Raw genomic sequence first — 21,303 nt, 5'->3', positions numbered from 1 at the left:
GGGAATGAATTAAAATTTTATGAGATTAGAAAACTGTATAACTGTGGTAAACATTACTTTTTTTTTCTGAGTATATATATATATATATATATATATATATATCAAAAATATAAACTAAAGGTTCAAGAATAAATACATATTAGCAATATTTGTATCAATTTCACACAGAATAGAAATAGACTAAAAGGTAGCCTTTGGAGAAACTTAGAAGTGTTTAGGAAAGGTATTGCAACCAACTTGCTTGCTGTGATAGTGGCTCTTGACCAGTTCGTTAGTGTAAAGCATATAGGCTGCATTGACAAAGCTAAGGCAAGTGCTCTAAGATGCAGAGGAACAAAATCCATTCAATACTTTTCTTAACAGCCCATCATGATTCTTGGCAACAGAAGCAGAGTACTACAAAAAGTGAATAATAGCTGCTGAAATATAGGAAGCAATGGCTGACTGCATGAGGAGCAAATTGCTAGATTTGAATGGTCTTCCCTATGAGCTTTACTTATGAGGGACTGCTGAAAAGTTCCTAGCTTTAAGGGTATTGTAAAAGGCCTGTTTGGAGGCCTGCAGGGTTTAGAACAACTGAAGGACCACTGCAATAAATATTTGAATCTGAGAGGGGAATATGTTGAATAAAATCATAATTAACTGATCCTCCCGTATTTTCTTTTACTCAAAGCCAGGAACTTTTCAGCAGCCCCTGAATCATATGCTAGATTTGTTTGGCAACCCATTAATAGATATCTACTGCAACTAGTAGCAAAATGGGGAAATCATCTGTACTGTGAATCAGGGAGTGATTGTTCTGCTAAGAAAGGATCCGAACAAAGGCAATCACATTGATCATTTTCAGCTATAACTCTGCTAAAAGTAGATTTCATGGTTTTGACCATGTGTTAGTGAAGAGGTTGGCACTTGTAGGTTGTCTACCTAGTGATGCATAAACATGTACCATCTCAAACAGATCTTTCTACAACAGCCCCAGCCTTATGTGATACATCACAGAGAGGTGGGTAAAGAACCTGGCATTGGATCAGTCAAAACATTTGAATAGGATCAAGCACTAACACTTAGCAGTTATCCTCATCTCAGTTAGTTTTAATCTTATTTGCCATAGTTAGATCACCAAAATGTACAGTGGCATCTGCTCAGTGCTTAGAGTAAATAACCACATTGGAACCATTCAGCATCATGTGTTCAGTCCATCAAAGTTGTCCCCTGTCATCTTTTCTGTTTGTACTAACTCTTTAGTCACTACTGGTGAAACTGGAGATGCTGAGCATCCTACACAAACTAGAATGCAAATCTTTATTGGCATATGCAGACAACTTCACTGCCATAGTGCTGGATACAAGGCACATCAAGATGATAGGCACCTCTCAAAGAGACTTATGCAGTGACAGGAGCCAAAATAAACCAGAAAAGCCAGTTGGCCTGCAGTTCAGCACCCAGAGAGGCAGGTCCTGCTGTCCAACAACATCATAGGGCATTTCACTGATGGTCAGGTTCTATAGGCATAGAAGTGTCAACACCTAGGCTGTCTGAGTACAAAATCATTCAGCATGCACTTATACAATGTCCAAGCACTGTTGCCTTGTGGGTTCATGTTGAACACCAAGGTCAAATTTGCCTGTCATCCTTTTCCGGTCGATAAATTAAGTACCAGTGTAACACTGGGGTCAATTTAATTGACTATCGCCTTCCCCCAAATTTCAGGCTTGTGCCTATAGTAGAAAGGATTATTATTGTTATTAATATTACTACTATGGCAGCAAGGTGGCAGAATCATTACCACGCTGGGCAAAATGTTTAGTGGCATTTTGGTTGTCTTTACATTCTAAGGCTAAGTTCCATCACAGTCAACTTTGCCTGTCATCCTTTTGGGGTTCAACAAAATAAATACCTATTGAGCACTGGGGTCATTTGAATTGACTTGCTCCCTCCCCCAAAACTGCAGGCCTTGTGCCAAAATTTGAAACAATTATTACTACTACTACTACTAATGTAGTGAGCTGGTAAAATCGTTTACATGCCTGGCAAAATGCTTAAGCAGGGTTTTGCTTGTTTTGAATTGAAACTCTGCCATGGTTAACATTGCCTTTCAAGCTGAGCACTGGGGTTAATGTAAATTGACTAGCCCCACTTCTCATATATTTCAGGTTGTGTAGAAAGTATTATTATTGTTGTTGTTATTACTACTAATATCAGTTTTTTTCTTTCTTGTTTCTTTTTTCAGAATGACAAAAATGGCACTCTAACAAGTGAAAACCAAGAACGACTTAAAATTGTTGTTTCAGGTCAGTTTCTACAATTAATCAATGTTAAAAAAACATATTTAATTAATTTGCTTATTTTAGTGTCTGTATTGTGTTGAAGTATTCATTCAGTTATATTTTGTTACATAATATGCAATTAATTCCTCACTTAGGTGTATGTATGTGTGTGTGTATGTATATATATATATAATTCTTTTTAAAGTTTTTTTTTTTTTTTCTTCTGAAGTGTAACGAAAATTTTTCATATAATTTCTGAAACACTATATATATATATATATATATATATATATATATATATGTGTGTGTGTGTGTGTGTGTATATATATATATATTATATTTTTTTTTTTTTTTCATTAGTGAATGTGTGTGTGTGTATGAGTATGTATATATATGAGTCTGTGTGTAAATATATATGAAGTATTTATTGAAAAGTCTTTCTTAATCCTTTCAGTTGCCCACTGAAATATCCTAAATTATCTGACTCTGTACCACATCCACACTCTTTTCGCATGCATTGGGGAGGAAGCAAAAATATTATTTTTGTGTTGATATTTGTTCTTTTGTGTTGGTCCTGACCATGGAACTATTTACATATTTTGTACCCTCCGATAATTATTATTATTATTAATCCTCTAATATTTTTAACAAACTCTGAAACATACTGTCATAATATAACATATGTAAGTAAAATAGAGAACTTGTGCAAGCATGGAAAATTGGAGGTTTTGCTGATGACGAATGTATTATTTAAAATAATGAATACTTAATTTTAAATTTGATAGCAGTTTGTAACATTTCTATGAAAACATTCCAATAGGCAGCTGCTGTTTGCTGGACAGTGACTTACTCCTTCATTTACCTTCAATGTCCTTAATATCAGAGCCATATTTAATTATTTTCTTCAATCTCTCAGATGTAGAAGCTGCTAATCTGAAGAAAGGGATATTTTTTAATCCGGATCCCTACATTAAAATGGTAGTTCATCCTGGACGCTCATCGGCTCAACTTCCCCACCATAGTAAACCAGTTCGAACTACCATTGAATCCAATACAACCAATCCAAGATGGGAAGGACAGGTAGGCATTCCATTGCTCAACAACTCCACTTTAGTGCCAACGAATTTGATGGTAGTTTAACATCACATTAAAGGCAGCATATACACTCATATATCAGGGAACCGACACATTTCATTATGTGGCCCTGAATGCACTTCCACCATAGATCTGCTGAATTGGGGTTAAATAACAACATTAACCCTGCTGAAAGGACAGTTAAATATATGTTGAATGCAATTCATAACTGTCATCTGTTTCCAGTCATGTTACTCATCACATAGCAACATAATATCATCAAAACAATACTTTTAAAAATATCATCACTCCAATACCAAACATAAGGCATATTGAAAACATACATGTGTGTGTATGTCTGTGTGTGCACATATGCATGCATACCAAAATGGCTTCAACATCTGTATCAACACTTTGTCTAAATTCTCAGCTAAATTGCCAAACATTTCCAGTAAATTTTAACTAATTGTCACTGACACACTGACTTCAGTCCATTTTGCTCATCCAAGAACAGACTGGATGGCAAAATAATTGCAACATATTCCAGCTAGCAAAGGTCTTTTCTAATTGCTTGCTTTGAAATTTCTTACTTTCTGTTAAGGTTGTAAGGTACCAAGTACATGCCCCTTTATGTCACTTTAGCTTCATTAGTCTTGCTCAGTAATACTCAAGCAGGATCCACCTACAACTCTTTAGGGTGTATCCACATGCAACTACTCTTGAAAAACCATACACTCATTGTCTTGAGAATGAAACCTCTTTATGTGTTGTGTCCACAAAAGCAAGATGACCACACAAATAAAATATTGGACTGGCTACTGTTATGTCGAGAATTCACATCTGTTCCAAGCGATTAGCTGAGTTTTTGGACAGAACATCTAATTCTTTGTTATCTCAATTCACCTAGTTGCCAGGAATAGATACATGATCAATATCTAAATATGTTAACTGCACTAGTCTAATGCTCTACCCAATGGTAGATTTAACATTCATTTATTTTAAACCTAGTATCATAAACCCAGAACTAAGAATTATCACTTAAAAGCCTACTAAATCTGAGGAGACAACTACAGTTTACATTTACAAGTCACCACTATATAAATGAAACCAGCTTTATGTACTGAAATATCAAATGCCATTAAACTATTTCTTATCTAAATAGGTTTTTACCCTTGATGCTATAGCTACTGATACAATTGAATTTGAAGTGAAAGACAAGTTTGCAAAGAGTCGTCCTACTATAATTCGCTTTTTAGGACGTGCAGAGGTTTCAGTACAAAGAATTATTGATAAAGTTAATGCTGCTTGTGGGTGAGTATGTAGGTTATCGTTCTTTCAATTTTACTTCGACCAATTTTCATTTTACATATATTACCAAAACCGTATCTTATAGTTATAAATTTTATGAACACTATGAACTGTTATTGTCATTATCATCATCATCATCATTATCATCATTATCAGCAGCAGCATTGATTTGAAGTCCATTTTTCCATGCTAGCACTTGTTATATCTGCACACTTCTGTCTCCAGTTTTAATTTTAATCAGTTTCTCCATATGAGAAACAAAATCTGTTAAATTGAAACCATTTTGATTATTTCAGTCCTGCAATATCTTGTGTTTCTGATACTCACTCATACTCACTTTATCTCAAACATACATCATATAGTCAACAGGTCACACACAATTCATTCCTTCTTAGCCACTTTAAATCTTATCTCCTTAATGCCACATTTCACTGCCTCACTGAATGGCTGTGATGACCAACTAAAGATTGTAGATTTATATCCTTCCACTGGTTGTCTGTAATGCTGGCATCACTTTGTCTCAACATAACAAGTTAAACAGGTAATAAGAGAGAAAGGAAGAAGAGCATCAAACTTTTTTTTTCAAATTGGCATGTATGTTAGCTGTTTATTGCACACCTGCCTTGAATACAGATCTATCACCACATATGATATGAGCCTAATTTCAGAAAGCTTACTCATTTGCTCACAGGTCTGCTCACAGTCACTGATTTCTGCTGAACTGTTATCTGGATCAATGTAATGGTTAGCAGTAACTCATCAGTGATGATTTCTTCTTTCATTTCCTATGCCATTCACTAAGCTCCTTACTTCTTGAACTAAATCATAAAAATGTGGAAGAAACTCTCACTGTGGCACACCTGTTGTTGGAAAAAACTGTTCTGATAATTATAGTTTTTTTCATTTGTACTGTTAAATCTTATACTTAACTCACCTAAAGTACAATATAGGCCTTTTTTTTTATATATAAATTCTCAGAGAAAGTTTTGTTTCCTGGGCCCTATCCCAACCAAATTGCCATTTGAAATTAATTGAACTTTTAAAGTTTACATCGTGTCAGATGTAGATTCTACAGGGCTAAAATATGTGTTTTATTGGGTACAAGTTTCATGTCCTAGATTTCTGATTTCAAATCCATCAAAGCCAGATATATTTTTCACCTACAGGAAGCAAGGGCAAAAAATAAAACAAACAGAACTTGTTTTATACTAGGGCTGCACAAATCAATCAAATGTATTGTGTTCTCTTTACCAAAAGTGCTTTGTGTTGTCATAAAGAATGTGAATTTAGTTTATCGCTGAAGATTGAGTCTGTTATCACAGCATGTCTTGTTTTTGTCACTCATAACATTGTTATATTGAGCTAAGTATATACAATTAAATAGTTAGTACTGTATCATTAAAGTTTCCATTGAACATTAAAGATATTTTGATTTGGTATGAAAGAAAATTCATTTGAGATATTGAAAACTTTTATTCATTTCATATAACCTGTTATTAATACCAATAATTTCCACTAACATATTATCTGATTTATTTGTAGTCCAGTCAACTTTAATTTGGATTTAGTACGGAGACATCCTCGAGAAAACGTGAGTGGAACACTCATGCTTACAACTGGAGTTCAAGTTGATATTCAAGCTGGTTAGTATTGAGCTTTCTGTCTCGCTTCTCTCTCAGTTATAGCCAAACCACACTAAATACAAAAGTATCTGGTGTGATTTGACAAATTTGCATATTCAGCACAAGTAATCTTATAGTCCATCCTTCACAGATAAGATTGAACTTGGCTCTGCAAGGTAATGAATCTGTGCCTGCAGACTGCAGCTTCCTACACTAATGAGATATTCAGTTCACTACTCTATTCACTTGCATATAGATATTCTGTATATCACTGTTGTCTTTGTCATCATTATAGCCTATCATCAGATGATGATAGGCTATGAAAATTGCTAACTTTTGTTATGTATGTATGTTTGCCATGGTTTTTATAACCAGATACATTTTCTATTGTCAGCCATTTAATAGCATGGACTGAGTACATTGTGCCACAGGTACTACTGGCTACTACTCAAGTGAGGTAAACATGAGAAGGCTGCAGGGTTAACATACACATAAACACATTTACATACAGAGACTTCATTGCTAAAGAGCTTTCAAATAAAGTGAAGGCAACTAGTTAGCAACTGCAAGATGACAACATGAGTTCTGCTGGTGTGAATCATTGCCTTGGTTCATTGTCTTCTCTTAGTTCAAACACAGCTGAACATGGTATAATTGCCAATGCATGTGTTACTCTTCAAAATATTGTGTATGTTGGGAATGGATTAAGTGAAGGAGCCATGGTCTTTTAGAGAAATTGTGTTCCAGAACTAAAGTATCCTGTCTCCTCTGTATCAGTTTTATTCAGACATAACTGCTCTCCTTTACCTTCATCACGGCTTTTTTATATTCCATCTATAATTTTGCTTTCTATCCAATTGTTAAAAAAAGCACTCTGATAAAAATGGCAGCAGTGGTTGTCATTTGTAATAAGATTCAGTACATATCACATTCTTCTGGTAATGGCCATGCTTAGAAGGATAGGAAAGTGTATAAATTACGTTCTACGGCCTATTATTGGCACCCATTTGGTAAAACATCTGCCTTATTTTTAAGGTTACCATAAAGGAAAACTGCATTTTGTGTAATCATTGTTATTTTTATTGCTAAATGTTTAACAATGCAATGTTTAAATGGAATGATTCTTAATGATATAATGATTAATATTACAATGCTCTTGTTTTTTCACTCGAGAAATGTTGTTTCTTCATAAAAATGGTTTAATACAGCAAATTTGACTCATTTAAGTAATATTCCTCAGTGAAATTAATAGCTATTTATGTTATTAGTTAATAACTTTTTCTTTTTGGTGGATTTGGAGAAGCGATAGTTATGGCCTCATGATTAGCATTCTTTTTGCTGTGACCAAACTTGAAGAGTTCAGTGCATTTCTGCAAGTAAAGATGAAGTGATGGTAATAATTCCTTTATGCTTTAAAGCTGGTCATTGTTAGGCCCTACATCAGCTCTGATCAAGCCATGAAAATCTATCTTTGTTTTTTTTTCATTCTTTACATTTAGTATGTTTAGGAGGAGTATATTGTCCAGAGGAATCTTTTTTCATTTAAGATAGTAAGAGGTAGTTTGGCTGCTCTTTTTAGCAACCTAAATAACCATGCAGAAGTGCCATCTTTATTTTAAAGAATTGGATGAATCAATAAAAACAGCTATTGAAGAAATTAAGTGAGACAAGTGGATTCTTCTTTAACAATGAAAGCAACCATCCCTGCATTCAGTGGAAAATTATCCACCATATCTTATTCAGATATAGAAATTAAAGAATAATGAAAATTACTGCCACTTCTAGGTTACAGTTTAGTAATTAGTCAGCTTTCTATTGTCACACTGATTCTTTTTGTGTTCAAACAGACCTGCAAATGTCTACTTAATTCTCTATAAAATAAATAGTTTGTCTATCTCTAACTTATTTTCTGTGAAATATTTCAAGAATTTCTGCTACTAACCAGATTCTGGAAATAGCTAGTTAACAATCTGTATGTTGTGAACATGGTTTGACTTGGCAGATTGTTTGCTAAAGTATTACAATATACTTTTATAATTTTATACTAAATTCTGAAGCATCCACCCAACATTTTAGATTCATAGTTACTAGTGTCTTAAATAAACTGGAAAAAGATGTAGTTTAAAATATTTTAACAAATTAATATTTTTTTTATTATACTTCACTAAACATCATCATCATCATCATCGTTTAACGTCCGCTCTCCATGCTAGCATGGGTTGGACGATTTGACTGAGGACTGGTGAAACCGGATGGCAACACCAGGCTCCAATCCAATTTGGCAGAGTTTCTACAGCTGGATGCCCTTCCTAACGCCAACCACTCAGAGAGTGTAGTGGGTGCTTTTACGTGTCACCTGCACGAAAACGGCCACGCTCGAAATGGTCTTTTTTATGTGCCACCCGCACAAGAGCCAGTCCAGGGGCACTGGCAACGATCTCGCTCGAAAACCCTACAAAGGCCAGTCAGGCGGTATATATATATATGTCTGTACGTATCGTCGTCGTCGTTCAATGTCCGCCCTCCATGCTAGCATGGGTTGGACGATTTGACTGAGGACTGGTGAAACCAGATGGCTACACCAGGCTCCAATCTGATTTGGCAGTGTTTCTACAGCTGGATGCCCTTCCTAACGCCAACCACTCAGAGAGTGTAGTGGGTGCTTTTACGTGTCACCCGCACGAAGGCCAGTCAGGCGGTACTGGCAACGGCCACGCTCATCTCGCTCGAGAAACCTCATGTGTCACCCGCACATGAGCCAGCCCAGGGGCACCAGCAACGATCCCGCACGAAAATCCCACAACAACCCCACACAAGAGCCAGTTCAGGGGCACCGGCAACGATCTCGCTCGAAGAAATTTCATGTGTCACCAGCACAAGAGCCAGTCCAGGGCAGGGGCACTGGCAACGATCTCGCTCGAAAAACCTCATGTGTCACCCGCACAAGAGCCAGCCCAGGGGCACCGGCAACGATCCTGCTCGGAAGATTTCATGTGTCGCCCGCACATGAGCCAGCCCAGGGGCACCGGCAACGATCTCGCTCGAAGAAATTTCATGTGTCGCCCGCACATGAGCCAGTCCAGGGGCACTGGCAATGATCCCGTCCCGCTCAAAACATTTCATGTGTCACCCGCACAAGAGCCAGCCCAGGGGCACCGGCAACGATCCCGCACACGAGCCAGCCCAGGGGCACCGGCAACGATCTCGCTCGAAAAACCTCATGTGTCACCCGCACAAGAGCCGGCAACGATCTAGCTCGAAAGATTTCATGTGTCACCCGCACATGAGCCAGTCAAGAGGCACTGGCAACGATCTCGCTCGAGAGATATCATGTGTCGCCCGCACATGAGCCAGTCCAGGGGCACTGGCAACGATCCCGCTCAAAACATTTCATGTGTCACCCGCACAAGAGCCAGCCCAGGGGCACCGGCAACGATCCCGCCCGAAAGATTCCATGTGTCGCCCGCACACGAGCCAGCCCAGGGGCACTGGCAACGATCCCGCTCAAAACATTTCATGTGTCGCTCGCACATGAGCCAGTCCAGGGGCACTGGCAACGACCCTGCTCGAAAAATTTCATGTGTCGCACGCACATGAGGCAGTCCAGGTGCACCGGCAACGATGTCGCTCGAAAAAACCTCGTGTCACCTGCACATGAGCCAGCCCAGGGGCACTGGCAACGATCCCGTCCCGCTGAAAACATTTCATGTGTCACCCACACAAGAGCCAGCCCAGGGGCACCGGCAACGATCTCGCTCGAAAAATTTCATGTGTCGCCCGCACATGAGCCAGTCCAGGGGCACTGGCAACGATCCCGTCCCGCTGAAAACATTTCATGTGTCACCCACACAAGAGCCAGCCCAGGGGCACCGGCAACGATCCCGCCCGAAAGATTCCATGTGTCGCCCGCACACGAGCCAGCCCAGGGGCACCGGCAACGATCTCGCTCGAAAGATTTCATGTGTCACCCGCACATGAGCCAGTCCAGAGGCACTGGCAACGATCTCGCTCGAGAGATATAATGTGTCGCCCGCACATGAGCCAGTCCAGGGGCACTGGCAACGATCCCGCTCAAAACATTTCATGTGTTACCCGCACAAAAGCCAGTCCAGGGTCACTGGCAACGATCTCGCTCGAAAGATTTCATGTGTCGCCCGCACATGAGCCAGTCCAGTGGCACTGGCAACGACCCTGCTCGAAAAATTTCATGTGTCGCCCGCACATGAGCCAGTCCAGGGGCACTGGCAACGATCCCGCTCGAAAGATTTCATGTGTCGCCCGCACATGTGCCAGTCCGGGGGCACCGGCAACGATCCCGCTCGAAAGATTTCATGTGTCACCCGCACAAGAGCCAGTCCAGGGGCACTGGTAACGATCTCGCACGAAAGATATCATGTGTCGCCCACACATGAGCCCATCCGGGGGCACCGGCAACGATCTTGCTCGAAAGATTTCATGTGTCACCCACACATGAGCCAGTCCAGAGGCACTGGCAACGATCTCGCTCGAGAGATATCATGTGTCGCCTGCACATGAGCCAGTCCAGGGGCACTGGCAACGATCCCGCTCAAAACATTTCATGTGTTACCCGCACAAGAGCCAGTCCAGGGTCACTGGCAACGATCTCGCTCGAAAGATTTCATGTGTCGCCCGCACATGAGCCAGTCCAGGGGCACTGGCAACGACCCTGCTCGAAAAATTTCATGTCGCCCGCACATGAGCCCGTCCGGGGGCACCATCAACGATCTTGCTCGAAAAACCTCATGTGTCACCCGCACATGAGCCCGTCCGGGGGCACCATCAACGATCTTGCTCGAAAAACCTCATGTGTCACCCGCACAAGAGCCGGCCCAGGGGCACCGGCAACGATCTCGCTCGAAAGATTTCATGTGTCGCCCGCACATGAGCCAGTCCAGGGGCACTGGCATCGATCCCGCTCGAAAGATTTCATGTGTCGCCCGCACATGAGCCAGTCCAGGGGCACCGGCATCGATCCCGCTCGAAAGATTTCATGTGTCGCCCGCACATGAGCCCGTCCGGGGGCACCATCAACGATCTTGCTCGAAAAACCTCATGTGTCACCCGCACAAGAGCCGGCCCAGGGGCACCGGCAACGATCTCGCTCGGAAGATTTCATGTGTCACCCGCACAAGAGCCAGTCCAGAGGCACTGGCATCGATCCCGCTAGAAAGATTTCATGTGTCGCCCACACATGAGCCAGTCCAGGGGCACTGGCAACGATCTCGCTCGAAAAAAAAAAAAAAAAAATACATATACACATTTATTTATTTTATATATATATATTAATAAATCTCAGGCTAGCAAAAAAAGTTTAGAAATTCTATTTGCTACCAGTGGTCTGGCGAGAAGAAAACAAGTAGTCAATAGGCTATATATTATTCATATAAATACATACAGTGTACATTTGAACACATTAGAGAGATGTCCATAATAGGACATCTAATCCACTAGAAGGAGCAGTCAAAACTCCAAACCACAATTAGAGATAATTTCGAAAGGGAATGAAAAATAAAAACATTTACCATCTATTTTCCAGACCATGGTTTCAAGCTATTTTTAGCAAAATAAAATAATATATATATATCATCATCATCATCATCGTTTAACGTCCGCTTTCCATGCTAGCATGGGTTGGACGATTTGACTGAGGACTGGTGAAACCAAATGGCTACACCAGTCTCCAATCTGATTTGGCAGAGTTATATATATATGTATATGTATATGTATATGTAAATGATGAAAGGCAAAGTTCACCTCAGCAGAATTTGAACTCTGAACATAAAGACAGATGAAATGGTTCTAAGCATTTTGTCCAAGGTGCCAATGATTCAGCCAGCTCATTACCTTATAGATATGTTTATTTGTTTTTATGTTCAGTTATTATGAAAGCAATTTTACATTTATCTCATGTAGAGTACAAACTTATTATTCTTAAGCATGAATATTATTGATAGAGACTTTAAAGTCTTGGACAAGTACACCATCATCAGGCTGCACGAATAATATATATATATATATATATATATATATATTTCCTTTCCCGAGTGTCTAGTAACACAATCTGTATCACGTCCTCACGTTGTTGTTTTTTTGTCTTTTTCCTTTTTTGAACTTATATATATATATATATATTGATCAAGTATAATTAAGAAAGATTAAGGTGTTAACATATTTGTAACTACATCTTTTTTCATATTATTTAGTTTATACATTACAACAACCTGTTATTAATTAAGCTCTTAATTGCTCTGGATTTACTTTTTGATGTTTATACATCAATTCTCTTTAGGCTTTCTCTCTCTCTCTCTCTCTCTCTCTCTCTCTCTACTGTAATTTGGTTGGCTTTGAGGAAGTTTGAGGTGGCTCGTGAAAATTGTACAGGCTGTGTACAGATGTTCTGTCTATAATGTGAGAGTTAACCATGAGTGTTGAATTTAGTGTATAGGTTGGCATCAGGGTTCGGTTCTTTATCCTTTCCTATTCATCATTGTCCTTCAGGTTATAACATAGGAATTCATGACCTCTGGGAACTGCTATATGCTGGTGATCTTGCTCTCATAAAAGATTCTGTAACAGAACTAGAAACAAAATTCCAGGTGTTGATGGAAGCAAAACCTGGAATAGAAGGGCCTTAAAGTTAATTTAGCAAAGACTAAGGTTCTAGTAAGCAATAAAATGGACAGGTCCCTTCCCCCATATTGGTATATATATATATGTAGGTATAGTGTAGGCAGGAATTCTATAGTGTATCCATTGCAAGCTATGGATACGCAAGAGGTGCAGTGGAATAATAATAGGAAGGCTATCAGAAAAAGTAGTGTCTGTATGTGGAAGATGCACAAGTGACATTAAAACTACAGGGAATTCATCATCAACATTTAACATCCATTTTCCATGCTGGCATGGGCTGGATGACTTGGCAGAAATTGGCAAGGCCAGGGGCTGCACCAGATTCCATAGTCTGCTTTGGCTTGGTTTCTACAACTGAGTGCCCTTCCTAATGCCAATCACTCTACAGAGTGTACTGGATGCTTTTTATGTGGCACTTTGGTTTTAGGATCCCAATTCTGATGTGGGTGGGTTTTCTCTCGTACAGTAATGCACACTACCTAAGGGACCTAATTAGCAATGGGGGAAGATGTGCAGAAAATGCAATTGCTAAAATAAGAATAGGAGAGAAAAAATTCTGAGAGCTTTTATCTCTGTTGGCAACCAAAGGTCTCTCTTGAGTGAAAAGAAGATTGTATGATGCATGTGTACAAACAACAATAGTATGTGTTAGTGAGATGGGATTCCTGAATGTAGAGGACATGCAAAGACTAGAGAGGAATGAAGCTAGTGTCCTCTGTTAGTGCTAGTGTATTGAGAGAAAAGTTAGGCATAAGAGGAATTAGATGCATTGCTCAAGAGAGAAGACTGTTCTGGTTTGATCATGTTATGCACATGGATCGGGACATTTACATTTGACGGATATTTGTCCTCATCTTGTTTGTTGTTAACACAACGTTTTGGCTGATATATCCTTCAGCCTTCATCAGGTGTCCTGGGGAAGTTCTCATTCAATGTTGTTGTTGTTATTCAGGTCACTGCCTGGAATCGAACTCGGAATCTTGAGGTTAGTAGCCCGTGCTCTTAACCACTACGCCATATGCCCATGGACAATTATGGAGTGAATTTTTAGGGCTTATAAATCTAATGTTCTCCCATCCTTCCTTTATACCGGTTCCCATGCTGTTCATATCTGCACTCAGTCTGCTTAGGAGGTTGTTGTGTCCTAGCATATGTGCTGCTGCTTTTAGTTTTTGTATTTTCTAGTGGTGTTCTCTGTCTATTATTTTATCTTCATCCTACAGGGGGAGATGGTCTCCATTTTCCATTTATGATCAGCTATACCCAATTTATCAATATCTCCTCGTGTCACAGCTTTGCGATGTTCCTCTACCGTTATTTTAAGGGGGTGGCATGTTTCGCCTTTGTATAACCTACCACAGCTGCATGGGATGGAGTACACACAGTTTTTGGTCATATTCTCTTCCATTGGTAGTTTTACCCGAAGGAGATATTTGCGAAGTTTTGTATTACTCTTAAATACTGTCCTGATGTCATATGGGCCGCATATCTTTTGTATCTTTTTCGAGAGGCCTTTCACATAGGGTAGACCGACAATAGACATATTAGTTTCATCCTCTCTTTTCTTCATAATTTGAGTAGATAGTATGTTTTTGGAGTAGTTGTTGCTTAATAGATTGTTACTAAGCTTGATCATTTCTTCGTGGTGGGTATCACGATTGCTGCATATATTCTTTGTGCAATGTTTTAGGAACTGAGCAGTCCCTCTCTTTACACTGTATGGATGGTGAGAATTATGAAGAAAAGAGAGGATGGTGGGAATTATGAAGGATATTCAAACCTCTTATAGGGATATTTATCCAAGTTAGCACTGGTTTAATATATTAAATTTTGAAGAGATAATCCTTCAATTGATATATTGTATAGAATAGTGTAAGATATCAGACATTTTTATTGAGTTAGAAAACAGAGATCTAATAGACACAAATTGGTTTATTAATTAATGAACATATTAACCAACAATTTTTTCATTTCTCAAATAAGATTAGAATTGCTAAACATATATAAAAATATACTTTTGCATTTTAAATACCTTATAAAGAAAATCGTCAGGGTTTCCAGAGGACAATAAGGATTACATTAGGATACTTTCAGGATCTTTACCTATTGACCGGCAGATTGAAAAATTAATTTTTTGTAACTAAACACTTTCAAACTTCGTATACTGGTAGAATGTGTCACATAAAACATCTTTTACTCTTGACGTTGTTGAGAAAATTCTGTATTTTCAAAGTTATTTTATTTAAAATTTGTCGTATTTCGGTAATTTCAACCAATCAATGATGTGTATTCAGCTGAATAAAATTACTGCTGTTGTTTGTCAGCAACTATCGGCAGTGTATATTTTGTTTGTCACTGTTATTACTGACATCATTTGTGCGTTTGTACTGGTTTTAGTTTTAAGGTTAGGGGGTTAGGGTTAGGATTTTTAGGGTTAGAGTTATGCAAAAAAGTGAAAAATGAAGAAATTGGAGGGGAGGGGACAAAAAAGTTTTTCCAAAAATAGTATCTGAAAAACAGGAAAAAAAAAACTAAAAGCAGTAGAAATGCACGAATGATTGTGGTGGTGCCATGAAGTAAACATGCTTCAGATACACTTGTTTATTCATACAAACGTAACTGAGATGAAATATGTCATAAATAACAGTGACAAACAAAATATACACCACCGGAAGTTGTTGTTGACAAACAATAGCAGTAATTTTATTCAGTTCAATTGACATCATTGATACAACTACTTTAACGCAAAATAACTTTGAAAATATAAACTTTTCTCAACAACACTAAGAGTAAAAGATGTTTTATATGACACATTCTACCATTGTCAGAAGATTGTTGCATTAGCTGGTAACAATTCAAAGTGAATTACTCCTTTGCAATCCCACAAGATAGAGAGAATAACCTTTTTCCCATGAAGTTCCATTCTCGGTTGTGGTTGAGCTTGTTCCCTTTTACCAAGCCATAGTTTACGACGTTTACCATTTCAATAGAAGATCCATTTTTCATCACCACTCACAAGTCTATCCAAAAAGGGTGAAATGAGTTTGTAAAAATGGAGAGAAAAGCAGATGTCAACTTGGTATTTGCGGTTGCTTTCGGATAATTCATGAGGCACCTATTTTCCAACTTTAGGAACCTTTCCAAGTTGTTAAAGATGACGATGAACAGTTGTATAGTTTGAACTAAGCTTTATTGGCAATTCTTCAATTGATAATGCAGGATTTTCTTCAGGTAATGCCTCAAGGAGCTTATCATCAACTGGACGTCTTGTTTGATATTCATCTTCAAGGCTGAAATCTCCACTTCTGAATTTTGCAAACCATCTTCTGCAAGTTCTTTCATTCAAGCATTATTTCCCATAAACTGAGTGTATGTTTCGAGCCGCTTTGGCTGCAGAGTTTCCTTTTTTGTACTCATAAAGCATTATGTGCCTCAAATGCTCTTTGGATACTTCCATGTTAGAAACGGTTTTAATCAGAGAAATTTTAATTCTATTATTCTGTAAAATAATATTTAATTAGTTTAAATTTACACAAACACATAAAAATAATTTTTAAATCCATTAGACATTCTAAAATGCTATTAAATTTGATTTCAGTTTTAAAAAAGGTAAAACTGTACAGATCTTATGTGATGACCTGATATATATATCATCATCATCATCATCGTCGTCGTTTAACGTCCGCTTTCCATGCTAGCATGGGTTGGACGATTTGACTGAGGACTGGTGAAACCAGATGGCTACACCAGGCTCCAATCTGATTTGGCAGAGTTTCTACAGCTGGATGCCCTTCCTAACGCCAACCACTCCGAGAGTGTAGTGGGTGCTTTTACGTGTCACTCGCACGAAGGCCAGTCAGGCGGTACTGCCAACAGCCACACTCAAAATGGTGTATTTTATGTGCCACCCACACAAGAGCCAGTCCAGAGGCACTGGCAACGATCTCGCTCGAAAGTCCTTACACATGCCGCGGGCACAAGTGCCAGAAAGGCGACGCTGGGCACAAGTGCCATCACAATTTTGCTTTCACTTGCCCCAATAAGTCTTTGCAAGCTGAGTTTTGTGTCCAATGAAGGAGATGATGTTGGCATGGGTGCCAGTCGTCAAATTTAACTCTATTTCGATTTCACTTGCCTCAACAGTTCTTCGCAAGTGATATATATATATATATATATATATATATATATATATATACTTTATTTAAAAGCAGCAGAAATATAACAAAAAACTGTTACTCTGAGTTTCACGTTCCCGTTCATCGGACAGTTTTGTTAGAAATGGAGGAAGGATAACAATGCAATCGAAAGTAATATAAAATTTAAAATTTAAAACACATGGATTCGTCTGATTGGTTGTTTCAAATAAGGGCCATGGATTGGTCGTTTCAATTAACGGTCAATGATGTATAATTCACAGATCAAATAAATTTAATACAGATTCACCCTATTAAAAAAAGTATCGAAGAAAACCTTAAATAGAAAAATGGGCTCCAAATACATATTATAGATAATTAATTATATTCGAATTAACGCTTTAAAATCAAATCAATAAAATAAAGCATACGCTGCATTCAAAATAAAATAAAATACAATAGCGTGTATGTATACAAGGCTATCCACAACATATATATATATATCTACATATAAATATATACATCGAAATATGCAGCTGCATACGCACAGACAATCTACGTATATAGGTCTATATTTACAAGGCACAGATATATACATAAGTACAAATCTACACACATATACGTACACACGCATATAAGCTTGCGCATGGAAAACCTATGCACTGGTAACGACAATTGTATCTTAATCTATGGAGTGGAGGGGTAAAGAGTAACGTATCTATAATAACGTTAAATATGGGAAAGGGGGTGGCGGGGGGAATGTAGTTGTCATAAAAAAGGGAAAGGAGAAAGAAAGAGAATAAAGAAAGAAAGAAAGAAATGGAAAAAAAGGAAGAAAAGAGAAGAGAGAAAGGCTGGGGATAGGAAGGAAGAAGTAGAGAGAGAAAATAAGCAAGAACATATAGTGAACGTGCATAAAAATTTAGATTGCGCATATGCGCGTATACAAAAATGTATATAGCATCACGCATATAGATACATATGCTGATATGTACGCAAATAGTTACGATCATAACCTTGTACATGCGCATGTACACATACAAGTATATGTGAGTGTGAACCTAATCGCACATACGCACATATAATAATATAGATGCATGTATGTATAAATAAACACAAGCATATGCCCTTACCGTGTATACACAAAAAGAATATACGCACGAAATCATAACAGCATATGCACAAGTGCAAACCCAGGCCCCATATGCAAGCGTAGGTACATGTATATGAATACGTAAGTGCTGTAACTATACAGACATCTACATAAAAAAACCCATTAGATTTCAGTGTATATATGCAGCCAACTTCTTAAACCGCTGGTTGTATAAAGGTTAAAACCAGGCGAAAATACATGTATAAAAGAATACAAGGCGTTTTTTTTTTAAATAGAATAGAAAAAAGTAAAAAGTAAAAAGTAAAAATAAAAGTAAAAACAAGGGAGAAGAAAAATTATGTATATAACAGACGAAGGTTTTCTTAAAATGACGTAGGGGTCTTTACAAAATTCTCACAACGCTAATTCAGTACCAATCCAATAGTCAGATTGCACAATGGTTATAAGGAGTCGATCATAGTCCAAAATTTTACCCATATGGAATATTACATGCAGACATTTTAAATTTGGACGCATGCCTACATGTGTTTAAAAGTTCGCGTCTTTGGTTTAGCGTCTTCTTATCCTGGAACAAGATATTCATTTTTTCCAATAAACAAAGATCACATTTCAATGGTCTCTTATGGGCACCATGCCTGTAAGGCGATGCTTTGCCTAAAATCCTCCATGTCACGCTGAAAGGCTGGGCTTCATTCTCCTTTAAATGCCAGACGTATTTTGCCAGGCTCGTTTTTGTTCTATTTTCAGGGTACCTAAAAGAATTTTTATGTGAATACAGTCTGGTTTTGAAAGAATTTTCTGTAGCCCCCGTATATGTTCTATAATCATGCGAGCCTTCTATCTGGACTTTGGCCCTATATACGATGCCTTTTTCTAGACATCTTCCTTCCAACGGACAGGAGGTTGGGTCTTTGAAATTACAGGCCCTTGTAAGCTGGTCTGCATTATTGTTTTTGGTAATTATTTTATTGTTGTGCTGGCTGATTAAAGAGGCGAAGTTCTTGCAGCAAGAATAGCTAATCTTAAGCGTTCTTCTGTTAAATATTCTATAAAACTTATGATCAGGTTGAAAGTGCCTAGTGATTAATTTTAAGAATTCTTTACCTATATTCGTTTTTACGGCCATATTGAAAGCTGGGTTGAACCACAAAACTTTCCTAGTCCTAGTTCTATGTGCCGGGTTGCTGCCAGCATTAGATTGGGTGTACTGGATCATCTCAGAGAATCCACTATTCCTTAAAGCACTATCATAATACGGTGCCGCGTTGCGGAATGTTGCTTCGTCTGCAGAAATTGACGAAATTCGCCTACCTATGTTACTAGCTAAGTTTCTAAGAATAACAGGCGGATGGTTGGATTCTCTGCTGATATAGGATAGTTTGTCGTTTGGTTTACGGTAAGGCTTAAATATATTCGAATCTAAGTCTAAATTTACGTCTAAGAAATCTACTTTTTTTAGGTTAGTATCTACTGTTATCCGTAAACCTATCCTTTGGAAGAAAGCTATAAGATCCTTCCTGAGCTTATCTAGTTCGTGGCCGTTTAAATTATGGGTGACTATAAGACCGTCAATATATATATATATATATATATATATATATATAAAGAATAATAATGATAAACGGAGCAAGACGCATGTAATCAATAAGTTCCTTTAATTCCTACATATGTTTCAAAAATTATATGCACTCTACTCCAAAGAAGTAAGAGATGCTGGTATACACATATAATTTCATCATTAGGGAACCATATTACAAATGTAAGACTTGTGCTGAATGCTAAGGTTACGTACGAGGAATAACACTATATAGCTAAGTTAAATGACCGTTAGAAACAAGAACGCTAGTTTACAGGGAGCTGTTTAGGGCGAGAGGCTATGAATGCTATACTAAGAGTTTAAATTAAAAGAAGACATAATGAACCGTCATTGTGTCGTTATATTTGTGAAGCAGTATAATTCCCTTAATGGGTCTGTCGCATTAAGTTGACAGTAAACAACTGCTTTATCTTAACACTGCTGCTTATGTCTGTCTGTGAGATTTATAATTAGATCATTTCTAATTTTGTAACCAGTGAATGTGTTTTCACTGAAAATATATATATTTGTGAAGGCTAGACATGCTTTTTCAACCAGCTGGTCGGCTACTTCAGGCTGATGATGAGCAATGACTCAGAAATATGTCCCTGAATGCACATTCTTTGAAAGGTAGATCTGGTGAAATTGTTGAGATGCTTGAACGGAGACGCGTAAATATGTGCTGCATCCAGGAAGTAAGATGGAGAGGAGGTTCTGCGAGGTTCCTCACAGGCAAAGAACACAGGTACAAGATTTTCTGGGTAGGGAACACTGACGGGGTCGGGGGCGTAGGAATACTTCTAGCGGAGAAATGGGTGGATAAGGTAATCGAGGTCATTAGAGTAAGTGACAGAGTACTTAAGATCAGACTAGTGCTTCATCACAGATTAGCTACTGTCATCTCAGCCTATGCACCTCAACCGGGGCTACCAGATGGTCTGAAAGACCAATTCTATGACACCCTCTTGCAAACTACCTCGTCGACGAGTGACAGGAACCTTCTCTTTGTGGCTGGAGACTTCAACGGTCATGTCGGACGTCATGCTGGAGGCTTCCATGGCATACATGGAGGCTATGGCTTCGGTTCACGCAACGAGGAGGGAACCAGACTGCTGGAGTTCTGTGATGCAACCAATCTTATGGTCTGCAATACCAACTTCAGGAAACCTGCCAGTCACCTAGTCACCTACCGCTCCGGCAGACACTCTAGCCAAATCGACTACATCCTCGCCAGAAATAGGGAAAGAGGGCGGCTTATAAATGCCAAAACCTACCCTGGCGAAGAATGTACCCCACAACATAGATTAGTAGTTAGCGACTTTGGGATCAAGGCAAAATGGGTGCCCAGAATTAGACAGGCTTGGAGAAGAAGGGTGTGGAAGCTTAAAGACCCTGCAAACGGACAGAGACTTAGAGACAAGTTACTTGAAGCATTTAACGAAATAGAAGGGGATATAGCATCATACAACGTGGAAGACAATTGGAGATTTCTGCGGGACAACCTGTTGAAAGCCACCGACCAGATTTGTGGGTGGTGTAAGGTCCCCTCCCGACCCAG

General features: G+C 38.6%; 1 protein-coding gene across 17 annotated transcripts in view; it reads left to right on the top strand.

Moving 5' to 3' along the window:
* Positions 1-21,303, top strand: part of LOC106872160 (E3 ubiquitin-protein ligase HECW2) — a 105,148-nt gene that overhangs the window by 15,446 nt on the left and 68,399 nt on the right. For 8 of the 17 annotated variants that reach the window (XM_089351101.1, XM_089351097.1, XM_089351100.1 and 5 more), the window contains exons 3-6: positions 2,231-2,291; positions 3,184-3,347; positions 4,504-4,652; positions 6,192-6,292. In XM_089351101.1, the coding sequence (XP_089207227.1) occupies positions 2,231-2,291; positions 3,184-3,347; positions 4,504-4,652; positions 6,192-6,292 (475 nt within the window). Of the gene's footprint in view, positions 1-2,230; positions 2,292-3,183; positions 3,348-4,503; positions 4,661-6,191; positions 6,293-21,303 lie in introns of all 17 variants that reach the window. The other 9 variants (XM_089351110.1, XM_089351106.1, XM_089351109.1 and 6 more) reach the window with 2 other exon arrangements.

The sequence above is a fragment of the Octopus bimaculoides genome, chromosome 4 (assembly GCF_046866305.1).
Source record: "Octopus bimaculoides isolate indiv1 chromosome 4, ASM4686630v1, whole genome shotgun sequence".
Classification (NCBI taxonomy): domain Eukaryota; kingdom Metazoa; phylum Mollusca; class Cephalopoda; order Octopoda; family Octopodidae; genus Octopus; species Octopus bimaculoides.
Note: the sequence above shows the minus strand (reverse complement) of the source record. Positions and strands in the feature narration are given on the sequence as shown.